The sequence below is a fragment of the Triticum dicoccoides genome, chromosome 2B, assembly GCF_002162155.2.
Source record: "Triticum dicoccoides isolate Atlit2015 ecotype Zavitan chromosome 2B, WEW_v2.0, whole genome shotgun sequence".
Lineage (NCBI taxonomy): Eukaryota > Viridiplantae > Streptophyta > Magnoliopsida > Poales > Poaceae > Triticum > Triticum dicoccoides.
Genome location: NC_041383.1, coordinates 123596533 through 123610936, shown reverse-complemented (window position 1 = coordinate 123610936; position 14404 = coordinate 123596533). Strand labels below are relative to the sequence as shown.

Genomic DNA, 14404 nt, shown 5'->3' with positions numbered 1-14404 from the left:
TCACCTAGCGGTGCTTCTAGGACATAATCTTTCTTGGCAGCTATGAGGATGATCCTCAGGTTCCGGACCCAGTCCGTATAGTTGCTGCCATCATCTTTCAGCTTGGTTTTCTCTAGGAACGCGTTGAAGTTGAGGGTAACGTGGGCCATTTGATCTACAAGACATATTGTAAAGATTTTAGACTAAGTTCATGATAATTAAGTTCATCTAATCAAATTATTTAATGAACTCCCACTCAGATTAGACATCCCTCTAGTCATCTAAGTGAAACATGATCCGAGTCAACTAGGCCGTGTCCAATCATCACGTGAGACGGACTAGTCGACATTGGTGAACATCTCCATGTTGATCGTATCTTCTATACCACTCATGCTCGACCTTTCGGTCCTCTGTGTTTCGAGGCCATGTCTGTACATGCTAGGCTCGTCAAGTCAACCTAAGTGTATTGCGTGTGTAAATCTGGCTTACACCCATTGTATTCGAACATTAGGATCTATCACACCCGATCATCACGTGGTGCTTCGAAACAACGAACCTTCGCAACGGTGCATAGTTAGGGGGAACACTTTTCTTGAAATCATTATGAGGGATCATCTTATTTACTACCATCGTTCTAAGTAAACAAGATGAAAAACATGATAAACATCACATGCAATCAAATAGTGACATGATATGGCCAATATCATATAGCTTCTTTGATCTCCATCTTTGGGGCTCCATGATCATCTTCGTCACCGGCATGACACCATGATCTCCATCATCGTGTCTCCATGAAGTTTCTCGCCAACTATTACTTCTACTACTACGGCTAATGCGTTTAGCAATAAAGTAAAGTAATTTACATGGCGTTTCTCAATGACACGCAGGTCATATAAAAAATAAAGACAACTCCTATGGCTCCTGCCGGTTGTCATACTGATCGACATGCAAGTCGTGATTCCTATTACAAGAACATGATCTCATACATCACATATATATCATTCATCACAACTTTTGGCCATATCACATCACAAAACACATGCTGCAAAAACAAGTTAGACGTCCTCTAATTGTTGTTGCATGTTTTTACGTGGCTGCAAAAGGGTTCTAGCAAGAACGTTTTCTTACCTATGTGAAAGCCACAACATGATATGCCAACTTCTATTTACCCTTCATAAGGACCCTTTTCGTTGAATCCGCTCCAACTAAAGTGGGAGAGACAGACACCCACTAGCCACCTTATGCAACTAGTGCATGTCAGTCGGTGGAACCTGTCTCATGTAAACGTACGTGTAAGGTCGGTCCAGGCCGCTTCATCCCACGATGCCGCCGAAGCAAAATAAGACTAGTAGTGGCAAGAAAGTTGACAACATCTACGCCCATAACAAATTGTGTTCTACTCATGCAAAGAGAACTACGCATAGACCTGGCTCATGATGCCACTGTTGGGGAACGTTGTAGAAAATAAAAAAAATTCTACGCTTTCACCAAGATCAATCTATGAGTTTAGCAACGAGAGAAAGGAGTGCATCTACATACCCTTGTAGATCGCGAGCGAAAGCATTCAAGAGAACGGGGTTGAGGGAGTCGTACTCGTCGTGATCCAAATCACCGATGATCCTAGTGTTGAACGGACAGCACCTCCGCGTTCAACACACGTACAGTTAAGGAAGACGTCTCCTCCTTCTTGATCCAGCAAGGAGGAGGAGAGGTTGATGGAGATCCAGCAGCACGACGGCGTGGTGGTGGATGCAGCAGTGATCTCGGCAGGGCTTCGCCGAGCTTCTACGAGAGGGAGAGGTGTAGCAATGGGAGAGGGAGGCGCCAAGAGCATGGGTGCGGCTGCCCTCCCCCCCCTCTTTATATAGGCCCCCTAGGGAGGGCGCCGGCACTAGGAGATGGGATCTCCAAGGGGGGCGGCGGCCAGGGGGGAAACTTGCCCCCCAAGCCAGGTGGAGGCGCCCCCATCCCTAGGGTTTCCAACCCTAGGCGCAGGGGGGCCAAGGGGGGGCGCACCAGCCCACCTGGGGCTAGTTCCCCTCCCACTTCAGCCCATGGGGCCCTCCGGGATAGGTGGCCCCACCCGATGGACCCCCGGGGACCCTTCTGGTGGTCCCGGTACAATACCGGTGACCCCCGAAACTTTCCCGGTGGCCGAAACCTGACTTCCTATATATAATTCTTCACCTCTGGACCATTCCGGAACTCCCCGTGATGTCCGGGATCTCATCTGGGACTCCGAACAACTTTCGGGTTACTGCATACTAATATCTCTTCAACCCTAGCGTCACTGAACCTTAAGTGTGTAGACCCTACGGGTTCGGGAGACATGCAGACATGACCGAGACGCCTCTCCGGTCAATAACCAACAGCGGGATTTGGATACCCATGTTGGCTCCCACATACTCCTCGATGATCTCATCGGATGAACCACGATGTCGAGGATTCAATCAACCCCGTATACAATTCCCTTTGTCAATCAGTACGTTACTTGCCCGAGACTCGATTGTCAGTATCCCAATACCTCGTTTAATCTCGTTACCGGCAAGTCACTTTACTCGTACCGTAATGCATGATCCTGTGACCACACACTTGGTCACATTGAGCTCATTATGATGATGCATTACCGAGTGGGCCCAGAGATACCTCTCCGTCATACGGAGTGACAAATCCCAGCCTCGATTCGTGCCAACCCAACAGACACTTTCGGAGATACCCGTAGTGCACCTTTATAGTCACCCAGTTACGTTGTGACGTTTGGCACACCCAAAGCACTCCTATGGTATCCGGGATTTGCACAAACTCATGGTCTAAGGAAATGATACTTGACATTTGGAAAAGCTCTAGCTAAACGAACTACACGATCTTTGAGCTATGCTTAGGATTGGGTCTTGTCCATCACATCATTCTCCTAATGATGTGATCCCGTTATCAATGACATCCAATGCCCATAGTCAGGAAACCATGACTATCTGTTGATCAACGAGCTAGTCAACTAGAGGCTTACTTGGGACATGTTGTGGTCTATGTATTCACACGTGTATTACGATTTCCGGATAACACAGTTATAGCATGAATAACAGACAATTATCATGAATAAAGAAATATAATAATAACCATTTTATTATTGCCTCTAGGGCATATTTCCAACACCCTGCACCCCTTCCCTCCGAGCGCCTGCGCGGATTACACCGTCCGACGCCATTGGGACAGAGGATGATCCGACCGCTGGCTAGGCCATTCCGGAGAGCTTTGCAACCACACAGATGGCGGCGGTCAACATGTGTGACTCGCCGCAGCTCATTCAGGTGAGGATGAGCACAGGCTCTGGCAGTGCCGGGCTGCACTCGACATGTTCAACGGAATGACCGAACAAGAGTCGGTGTGTTTTCTTTCCTCTTGCCCGATCAGATTTTAGCATGGACCACTAGTTCATTTCGCTCATGATGAATGATTGTAAACTATAATCATGTAGGAGGCGTTCTTGTCGAACATGATCAATGACAATGAAGATCCTATCGAAATGGAGTATGAATTGGAGGCCACCACTGCATTTGAAGTTGGGACAACATCCGATCCCAATCCGAGCAAGAAGAAGAAGACCAAGAAGCCGAAGGCAAGAGGTCCGGCATTCTCAAGATTTGAGGGCATCTTGTTGGTCAAAGCTTGGTTGGCCACAACGATGGATCCAATATGCGGCACCGAGCAAAAGGGAATACCTTCTGGACGAAGATTTGGAAGGAGTATCACGAGAAAAACGAGTATGTGGAGCCGCATCCTATCGTGACTACTCGCAATGTGGCATCTCTCCAACATCGTTGGGGGGTCGTTCAAGGGGAAGTGAACAAGTATGTCGACTGCTACTCACAAGTGACCAAACACCCTCAAAGTGGGATGGGAGTCGCAACTCACGTAAGCTCGATTGCCTCATCTTGCCGTCCATTGCATATGCTTCTTGTGTTTGCATTCTCGTGCTCATACATATGTTGTTTGCTAGACGGCGATGGCGGCCACTTTGTATCACGAGGTGGAGAAGAAGCCATTTGCTTTTAGCCATTGTTGGGTCATATTGAATGGCAAGTCGAAGTGGAACCAAGTCGTGGCCGACCTCAAGTCCGGCAAGAAGAGGAATGATGGCTCAAGCTCCAACCAATGAAGAGGACGATGTTGTCGTGGCGAATGGAAAAGCCACTGTACCAAAGGACAACCGCCAAGTCATGGGAAACAAGTGGGAGAAGGCACGTGCCGCCCGTGATGCCGCGGGTACCAAAATGTCCACATGGACGGGCATTTTTTCAGTGAGGGAGAACAAGAAGGAGGAGAGGTACAAGCTCATGTTGAATGCACAAAAGGAAAGGATGGAGTGTGACCGGAAGAGGACGGAGAAGAAGCTGAAAATTGAGAGGGAGACGATCGAGTTGGAGAAGCAACAAGTGGCGATCAAATGGGAGCTCGAGAAGGCCAAGACATTTGGCGACATAGAGCTTGACAAGGAGAGGTTGCAATTCGCACGGGACGCGGAAGATGCGGGGATCATGTTGACGGACGAGACCCTCCTGGATGAATATGCGAAGAAGTGGCTTGCGGACAAGAAGAAGATCAACAACCATAGGGACTACGAGACAGCGAGGGCGGCTGCGGCCCGGATGCAGGCGGAGCAGGCAGCCCGGCTGCAGGCGGAGCAGGACGAGCAGGACGCCTTCTGCTCGGAGCTGGCGCCCAACCAGTGATACGAGGCCATCTGTCACGCTCGGACACTGATTTCATTTTGTCATGTCCGGTTTGTTGAACTATAATTTGCTTTGTTTCAAATTTTGGCATTCAGACAGTTTGTATCGTATGATCGACGTGCATGGATTGCATGGATTTGAGGATCGAAATTTGCAGTAGGATATGCGGTGCAACATTTGAGGGGTATCCGTGACGCGTTCATGGACATTTAAGGGGTCGGATTTGCCAAACCCGGCTGTAGATGCTCTTAGGTATTTTTACACCCATGCTCTTAGGGCATGTACAATGGTTGATAAGATAGTCTTATCTTAAATCTTGCATGTGCTTTAGAGATGACAAAAAAAATGTGTCTACAATGAGTCATCTCTTAGCCTTATCTTCAATAACTAACAATTCTTAAAAATATGATGAGACATATTATGCTAAGAGATCACTTCTTATCTTCTCCATTTTTTATGAGTTCTTTCTCCTTTACCTCATCATCTATCCTACATGGCATTTTTAAGATAGCACCATTGTAAATTCCCTTAGGATGTGGGGAGGAGAGAATGCGGGAGGATATGGCACCGTTCGCGACCACCGCTTAAAGCAAAAGATGACGTGGCTGGTTTCGCATGCGCTAAGATTAGTTTCACGTGCTCTACGATTAGTGAACGTGATGGACGGTGATAGCAACGTTTCGGATGCGATTCCAAAAATCTGACACGTTCGGCAGATATCGTTTCCGTTTATTTATTTTTGACATCGTATACGCATTTGATTAATCGGCTGTCAGGCAGTAAGATATACGCAGAACATGAATGAATCATTTGGAAGCAAAATCAAAACAGTGTCGCTCTCAATGCTCCGTCGAGAATTAGCCGTCGGATATGGTGAACGAACATTTGTCTCCATCTAGTGTACCAAACAATAGTGTACACGTTATTATCGGAGGGTTCTAGTGCTACCGTGTCAAACCGATCACCGCAACCCACCCAGTCAAAAATGTTTTCCTCAGCCCTCGGGTATCAGGGGTGCCGCAGGATTTGCAGCTGCCGCGTCAAGGTGTCCAGCAGCGGTGTTGCTTCTCTACGCTGCTTCAGGCTGACGGGTGAGCTTGTCCAGATCCACGGAAATATCGAGGCCCGACTTCGCCATGGAGCTGATCATCTTTGGGATGTCCTCAATCAAAGCTTCCTCCATTGCCTGGAATATTCAGAGACTGTTACTAGTCGAATGCAGACCTCAACGTATTATTCATGTACCCAGTGGTTTTTCATACTAGGAGAATAGTGCAAGAACATATAGGCTAGTGACCCGAGTTGTGAGGTGAAAATTAAACTGCCAGGACCTACAAACTGCAGAAATTGAACCAAAGATCGTTTATATAATCTCACCTTCCTCTCATCTTTCTTCTGCCTTTTTATCACCTCTGTTGGCCATTCAGCAACAAGCTTTTGGAGCTCATCTTTCACAAATGGTTTCTTCTGATCAGGCAGGTGCTACATGCAACCAAAAGTTATCATCAGGCAAATGTCGATTCTGTAAGTAAGAACTGGCTACCAACTCTTTTGGCATCCAGATTTCCTGGAGTTGTGAAAAAATATCTGTACAAACTCAAAAATGCCAATAAATAGCATGGGATAGAAAAGCTTTAGGAACATAGCCACATAAGATGAAGTAAAACACAGTGAGGAAGAGCCATTTTCATCTTGAGAGAAACCAGTGCATGTTCTTGCCTTTTTGGTAATGAAGGAATTCCAGTATTGTAGGAATACAAGTCTAATAACAGGATGCAGTCGAACAATAAGACTTTATCAAGAAGGGAAATAAGAGGCTGCTGGTTGATATGAAGCAATACCAGTATTTCAGGAACACATATCTAGCTAGCAATTAGCATTGTGTAACCAACCTTGTGAAGAAGTTTAATGGTGGCAGCTGCATTATCTGGCCTGCGTTCAAGCAGAGACCCCTGCAACAAGACAATTCATAATGGGTCTTGCATTAGAAGAAATTAGTGTAGCAACGAGGGTGAAACATTAATATGAAATATTTTAGTACAAAAGTGAACAAATTCAGTAAGTTCACACGAAATGAACATTAGAAGAATCAGCATCATAGTTTTATCACTATGTACAAAATAGTGTGCATACCAGGAGCAATTACCTTTACGCATGCAAAACCTGATGTAAGAGTATAGTGCTTGATAGACTTGCCTCTCAGGCTATTGATGTTCCATATAGATTGAGAATCTCCTGCAGAAGCAGAAATATATTACTAAAGCATCCTTCACAGAACAAAACCCTCTACTTTCTGTCAAAAGAATAATGGTCTAAGATGCAACGGTTGAAGCTTTAAAGTTTAAAAAGCAACAGCAAAACTAAGATTTGACTGGTCAACAACGGAAAATGGTTATTATGAGTGACAACATCACAACACAAAATTAACAGAAACAACATTTTTCACAACATCACTCTCCTGATGTTATAATGAGGATTACTACCTTAGGAGCGAGCCAGGCCACTTGCAACGAGCAGTGGAACATATTTAGTCCATCCCTAATTGGCTAACTTGTAGCAATTTCTTGCTGTTTTTCGGCAGAGGTCCAGAACAGCCATGCATCACTAACACAGCTAACCTCAAGCTTAGGTTGACTGTTACACTATAATTTACATAAGAAGAGTCAAACTGCTTACCAACTTTGGCAGCAAATTCCATCCATACGTCAAATGCAGTACGACGCAACTTGACTCCAGCCTGAACAAATCTTGCCGCATATTTTGAGAGTAAATCCCATCTATCAGTGTTATAGCAGATACTGCAAAATACAAAAGGTATTCATGGAATTAATACTTAAACATGATCAGAGTCTTGGCCCAAAAAGGAAAACCGAAATACAAATCAAAATCACAATGAAAAAACTCTGCGATACAATTACTGAAGGATACACATATTAAACATACTTCTGGGCTATGCGTAGATGTGTAATTAATATCTAATAAGATAACATTTGGAAGATTTGTTAGGCAAAAAAGAAAAGACAGATACGATGCAGTAAAACACCAGAACTGGTTTAAATTCTCCAAAGAGCTCTTCAACTATGTACACTTTCACTTTAATCTAAAAGGGTAGGACTTCGCATGCTACGATATGAGAAGTTTTAAACACTGAAAGAGAAGAATTGTATACATTGGTAAATAGCAACTGAGAACAGATGTAAGCATACCTGAAGACAATATCAGCAGTGCCTGGTTGTAATGGCAAGGAATTCCTTCTAAGGACTTGCATTATCTTCTCCATTAGTTTAGTATCATTGTGCTCTTTAGCATGTTGCTGTAAAAGGAAAAAAAATCATTACAAAGCAACTTGGGAAGTGATCAAAAGAGTTAGTAACAATGGATACCAGTAGATAATGGGCAGAACCAATGGTTGGCGTTATTCCATAAACATTATGATTCCATAAAACCTTCAACCCTGCATTCATGGCACAAAGATGAATTACAGGTTTGGGGTTCCATTGGCCATAACAATGTGGCATTGACGCAAAAAAAGTAGCACAAAAAAGTGACATTATTTTACCCCCATAGCTGGAAAGTTTTTTGGGGGGATGGGTATCGTTTACATGCAGTATATGAAAGTCAGCATTTACATAACTGCGATATGACACCACACATTGCCATTTCCACTTATCAAATGCTTCCCAGAAAATAAGGTTAACAAATTTAGCCACATGTTCTTTCTTGTTTGAATATCTATAAAGCATCCTTCTTTAATCATTTTCATTAGGATTTAGTATTCAAGGCATAAGGCCTACAAGGCAATCTAGAGCTAAATACTATAAATATATCCAAACAACGATTTATGTGCCAACAAAAGGCCAGAAAGAAACACACGTTAACAAATAACCACAGATTTTTCAGATTGTTAAATAGAATCATACCATAGTCAACGACACCCACACGAGCACAAGCCTCAGAAACTTTCATACAGAGATGGTCGTTGAAGTTTGCATTGATGCGAAGATTTGATAGCCTCTGCATCAATAGAAAAAGTGTTGGTTTCAGACAGCATCTAGTCACAAAAATATAACTAGAAGTATGAAGAACACCCTTTGCCTGTCTACCGTCTGGAAGAAAACTATTAACTATAAGCGGGAAGAAAAGACTGACATGAGAAGCTGCTAACTATAGTTAGATACTTCATGTGCTAGCAATCCAAGAGTTTGGACAATCAATTGACATCATGATCCAAGAACATAGCACTGTAACCCATATGTATATTTAAAGTCATGGTAGAAAATTGTCAATATGTTCAACATACAATGGAAATTCTATGTTAAACTCGGGTAAGTGGGCGGCTACGTTTCATAGAAACAAAAAAGATCCTAGAAATCAAGCGCAGATGTTTCACGTAACTGTCACCAGGTGGTGGCAAATTGGTGATACCACAAATGAGAATCTGTTGAGATAATAACACTACGTGATGCAAGCATGCAGCCTACTAAAGGAAGCATTCTTAGCTTAAGAGGAAAATATATGTGACTTACGAATATTCTTAGCTTCTGCAAAATCTGAAAGAGAAGTTTTATATCCTCCTCACTGGAGCAACTACTGATCATTGACCACAACCAGGCATTTGGCGGCATAGTCTGGGCTTCAACAGACTTCAGCATTTTCTGGTACAGCTCCTCTGCAGATTCTGCAGCAAATCATGACATGAGCAAATGCAAACACTATGTTAAAAAAAATGCCAAAAGGGAAGGCTGATGAACATTAGGAAATTTGCAATTAGTAAATACAATAACATAGAAACATGTGCCCAATTACATTATATTGTAACAATATGACATGAGACCACTTAGACAAAAACTGATTGTGGTAGATAAATATATAAAAGCATACAAAATCAATTCACACGTACAGAAGAAAGGCAACGTAAATTTGCTAGAAAACGTAATTCAATGAACTATTTGTTTTGCTTTCTGAAAATGGTTCATTTATCTGCAAACATTGTATATGTCTACAGCATTCATTCGAGCATTAAGAGTCAGGACGGAACACTGATGAGTCCACATAATAGATGGCAGGCCAATACTTGTAAGAGAAATTCTTACATTGCTAACTTAATAAAGATACATAGTAAAACAATACATAGTAAAACACTAGTGAAACATAGTAAGTTAACGAATGTAGCACATAGCGGCAAGGATTAACGGAAGAGGAGGAACAAAAGACAATGACAGGACCATCGCAGAGCATAGTACTCAAAAGTAACCTTTAGGTTGGTCGATTCCGCTTGAGTCTGTCGACAAATGAGCTCTGGCCATGTGATATCCGCTTGAGTGTGCATAGCTACACAAGCACACTGATTTCTTACACCGGCAGTGAGAAGTTACGGTTCGCGATAGCAAAGTACCTAAATTATCCAAATAAATGTAGTTAGCTCAGCTGTTTTGTAAGTAGTTTGCACTACCTAATTATTTTTCTCAGAGAGATCAGAAGCAACAGAACAATAAAATAATAACCATGGCTCCCTAAAATCAATAGTCATGTGGCTTCCATGCAAACTAAACGTACACGTGCAGAGCATAGCTAAACGACCACACAAGCATGTGGAGACTTAGTAATATAGAGTATGTTCTATGATGATATATTACTAGGTCCTGAAGTAAATCAAGTAAGGCAAATACACCACAAAGCAACTGCATAGCCACTCTCAACTAATAATCCAGCACATAATCCAAAACGTGCCTCACCAAAGAAGTTGTCATCCAGGATACAGATCTCTATACCATACACAAATAATCACATCCCTAAGTCCCACCTAATTGGCCGTGAATTGACCTCAAAACACTCGGCAACAGCAGAAAACCACAGCCTCGTTCCAAAAACTATCACATAAGCCTTCCAGAGCAGAGAATGACGCACACTCCGAAAATTTCCATCGCCCTAAACCCTTAAACCCTCAGCTTCATACGCTATTCGGGTGCCGTTATCCCCAAGCTTCGCCGCCTGCTCCTAGAACATGAGCGGGACTAACAAAATGAAACCCTCGATGCCGTGAGCTCGAGATCGTACAGCTAGCGCGCCACCCTTCCTGCCCACCACCAGTTCGACGAAATGCCGCACCAAATAACTCGGAAGCAGCGCGCTGCCGATGTCGTCACCATCAAGATGGATGTTTTGAGGCGAGAGAACTCACGAGGTAGGTGGGAGGAGAAGCTCCTGGTGTGATCTGGAGAGGAGCGCGAGGCGGGGAAGCCATTCTCGAGATGGGGCAGGAGCGCGAGCTCGGCGGCTGCCGCGCACCCGCGGTGAGAGGCGGAGAGGATTCCCTGGATCCCGGAGGCCGCCGGTGACGCGAGGAGGCGGCGCGCGCGCGCTGCGGCGGCCTGCATGGCTCGTCCTTCTCCGTGCGGCGGCCGGAGGAGAGGGAGGAGTCTGGGAGGAGGAGATGGAGGCGGCCTGAGCTGGGCTGTTTGTGAGTCTGAATAATTCGTCTGGGCTTCGGGCCCAAAATATCCAACGTCTCTGCGCTACTGTTTGCCACCTCGATCTGAGCCGTAGAAAGCTGACCGAAAGGTGGAGAGAAGTCCACGCCACACTTACCAAGAGTGTAGTTTGGCATAAGCTCACGCTGTACCTGGCCATGGGCAGCCCGGCCGGACGTCCCGACCCGACCCGGCCTGAAAAAGCCCGACCCGACCTGACCTGATGTTGCTCACAGGCTGGGCCTGGGCTTGGATTTTGAGCCCGAAGGCCAGGCTGGGCCCGGGCCCGTTGTATTTGTGATTTAACAAAGAGGCCCGCCCAAGGCCCGGTGAGCTTTTACGCTGATGGGTCGGGCTTGGGCCTAATTTTTGGGCCCGACACCCGGGCATGGGTTTTCTGTGTCGGGCTTGGTTAGGCCCGGCCCGAGGAATGGCCAGGTATAGCTCACGCAGAGCATCTCCAACAGCCGTCGTGCCAAAAACGGTCGTTTAGACATTTTGAGCATCTGTTGCTGCACAAACTCTTTTAGTGCCTAAAAAACTTCTTCATCGGAGCATCTCTAACAAATCCTATAAAAGCAGTCAAACTTTTAAATTTATTGTACAAATTATAAAAAACATACCAAATAGATCCTGTAAAATAGCAGATCCCATAATTTTTTTAAGGTTCTCGTACATTAGAGCAACCATCCGTTATATACCGAGCCGTTTTTTGAGGGAACCTGTAAACCAGTTAACGTCGGAGTAGGGACTTGGCTACGCCGCGCGCAAGCAGCGAGCAGGCGGAGGAGCTGGGCAACAGCTGCCTGGAGCATCATTGGAGCACAGGATGGGTCGGAGCATCGCCAGAGCATCGCGAAGCGGCGTAATTTTGGGTCGGCCAGAGTTCGAGTTCATCCATGCGAGCATCCCGAGAAAAAACGTGCGGAGAAAAAAGAACTCCTACGGTACGGGTTTACGGGATTTGTTCCGTCTGATGTTTTACTGTACGTAAATTCATTTTAAGGGGGCATGTTGTCTTGAGATTTTGGGAAGAGTTGTTCTTTAGAGAGCACAATATGATGAAAGTTTTAAGCTATGTTCGGAAGGAGTTATTATCTATGGTTGGCCTCATGGTAGAACCCGTTGGGAAGGCCTGAGAGGCGGGTGGTTTACCCTGTGCCGGATGCCAGCGGTTCGGATCCGCTTATCTGTGGAACAAACTTTCACGTGTGCGATCCAATTGCCCTTGAAAGCGCACGTGTACAATTGACGAAGACAGGAACGCATTTTGCATCGTGTGCGTGTGTGTTTCGTACGGTGACGTGCATGTGAGTCTCTGCATTTGTATTGTTTTCAAAAAAGTAAAATCGACTTCAAACCAGTCGTACACACGCGCGATCGCCCATAGCTAGGGTTCATACATCAAATATGTTCCCAAGTTATACACGCCAAACTTCGCGAACCAAAACGCAAAATGTCACCGACGGAACGAAGCCAGATCGATCTGAGTCGAGTCTCTCTGTCTGTCTAGAGCTTGAAGAGCTTCCTGAGGTTCATGGGCGAGATGTATTTGCTGTCGCCGTCGACGATGTACTTGGCGAGCAGGACGTTGGCCTTCTCGCTGGGGTGGTAGGGGTCCCAGAACACGTGGTTCTCCCGGTCGTCGCACATGCTGGACGTCGGCCCGCACGGCACGATCCCGGCGTACCTGCCGCCGTTGCCGCAGCAGGCCACGCTGGCCGTCGAGAACCCGTACTTCCTGTGGTTGGCGATGAGCTCCATCACCAGGTCGTACACGTTGGCCAGCAGGAACCTGCCTCCCGGCAGCCCGCCGGCGTTGAGCTCGATGAGGAGGTCGCGGAGGCGACCGTTGTACTGCGCGGCGAGCGTGTTGGGCAGCTTCACGCACTCGTCGTCCTTGACCCGGTTCAGCGTCTTCTGGTACGGGATGCACCCCAGCGGCCCCACGTTGGCCACCACGAACTTGCGCGCGCCCAGCGCGTGCAGCCGCGTGAGCTGCTCCCGGAGGTGGATGATGAGGTCGTCGATGAAGCCGTCGGGCGACTCGGCCACGCGCGTGCCGGCGGAGAGCACCGGCATCAGGTAGTTGTTGAGGAAGTCGTTGGAGCCGACGGTGATGGAGAAGATGGCCTTCTTGTGGATGAACTCCCGCGCCTTCTCCTTGCCCAGCAGGCCGTCCAGCTCCCGCCGCGTGATGTTGAAGTAGTCCACCTGCACGTCCATGCCGATCCGGTTCACGAACACCCTGCCCGTGCCGTTCAGGATCCCGGCCCCGCCGGACGCGTAGTTCACGCCGTTCAGCAGCGCGCCGCCCGTCGTGTTCGGCGCCAGGAACGGCGGCGAGTAGTCCGCCTGGCCCAGCATCTCGCCTGAAAAATGGAATTTGCATACATATTTAAGTGACAGAGTGATGGCAACTCTAGGCTCATCGTACAAGGATAATACAGTATATTCAGTACTTGAAAATTACCTATGATGTCGGCGATGGTCCTGCCGTTGGTGAAGCGGCCGGTGGGCGTCCCGCCGGAGGCGGCGAAGTCGATGCCGTTGGGGTTCATGTCGGCCTTGGAGAGCGTGGAGAGGTAGTTGTTGTTCCCGGCGTCGACCAGCGAGTCCCCGAAGATGAAGGACGCCCCGGGCGTGTCCTCGTCCACGGTGTCCTCCCCTCTCACCCTCACCACCGCCGCCGCGCACAGCACCGCCACCACGGCCATAGCCACCGCCGCCGCCGAACCCATTCTCCCCATGCAGATCAAGCCTCGGGTCAGCTTGCCACTCGCAACGACAGCACGCACGTACGAACTGAGCTGACACCACAAGAGCGGGGTATATAGGCAGCGAGGCGCGCGTTAGGTGGCGCGGTCGATGACTATCTGGACCTTATGTCACCTTCTCCTAGCTCAGGATCTCCATGGGAGCGAGACCATGGATGGGAGAAGAACACACGGCTCGATGGATCGACTGTGGCTTGTGGGATTCGTGTCTGCAATGGGGGTGCTTGATATGGAAGCTCAGTGGTGGAGGGTTTCGTTTGCTGGTTTGACGCATGTGGTGGACAGTGCTAGATATGGTAGTTAAGCAAACAAGCGTTACGTCTCACTCTCCTGCACGTATGCCTCGAGTCGAGAGTGGAGACGTATGCGCGCGACCGCCGGAGTCAGCAGGGACGGGTGATGCGCGTTGGGCGCTCCCGAAAAGCGGCGCCTTTTCCCCTCTGTTGGC

General features: G+C 47.0%; 2 protein-coding genes across 2 annotated transcripts; both read right to left on the bottom strand.

Moving 5' to 3' along the window:
* Window positions 1-5496: 5496 nt before the first annotated feature.
* Window positions 5497-11172, bottom strand: LOC119362530. Its single transcript, XM_037627773.1, has 11 exons — window positions 10891-11172; window positions 9964-10104; window positions 9236-9387; window positions 8630-8723; window positions 8093-8163; window positions 7916-8022; window positions 7386-7507; window positions 6856-6944; window positions 6602-6661; window positions 6087-6191; window positions 5497-5895 (listed from the first exon to the last, which is right to left on the bottom strand). The coding sequence occupies exons 1-11, from the start codon at window positions 11084-11086 to the stop codon at window positions 5779-5781; spliced, it is 1254 nt and encodes a 417-aa protein (XP_037483670.1). The 5' UTR covers window positions 11087-11172; the 3' UTR covers window positions 5497-5778.
* A 1312-nt stretch (window positions 11173-12484) lies between these two features.
* Window positions 12485-14164, bottom strand: LOC119362529 (GDSL esterase/lipase At2g23540-like). The gene is made up of 2 exons (XM_037627772.1): window positions 13653-14164; window positions 12485-13551 (listed from the first exon to the last, which is right to left on the bottom strand). The coding sequence occupies exons 1-2, from the start codon at window positions 13927-13929 to the stop codon at window positions 12689-12691; spliced, it is 1140 nt and encodes a 379-aa protein (XP_037483669.1). The 5' UTR covers window positions 13930-14164; the 3' UTR covers window positions 12485-12688.
* Between the last annotated feature and the right edge of the window lie 240 nt (window positions 14165-14404).

Coding starts and splice junctions, on each gene's coding strand:
- LOC119362530 (XM_037627773.1), bottom strand. CDS start 11,086: ATGCAGGCCGCCGCAGCGCGCGCGCGCCGCCTCCTCGCGTCACCGGCG. Junction 10,105..10,890: donor CTTCTCCTCCCACCTACCTC/GTGAGTTCTCTC, acceptor TGGATAATTTAG/GTACTTTGCTATCGCGAACC. Junction 6,662..6,855: donor CAGGTTTTGCATGCGTAAAG/GTAATTGCTCCT, acceptor GTCTTGTTGCAG/GGGTCTCTGCTTGAACGCAG.
- LOC119362529 (XM_037627772.1), bottom strand. CDS start 13,929: ATGGGGAGAATGGGTTCGGCGGCGGCGGTGGCTATGGCCGTGGTGGCG. Junction 13,552..13,652: donor GACCATCGCCGACATCATAG/GTAATTTTCAAG, acceptor TCCATTTTTCAG/GCGAGATGCTGGGCCAGGCG.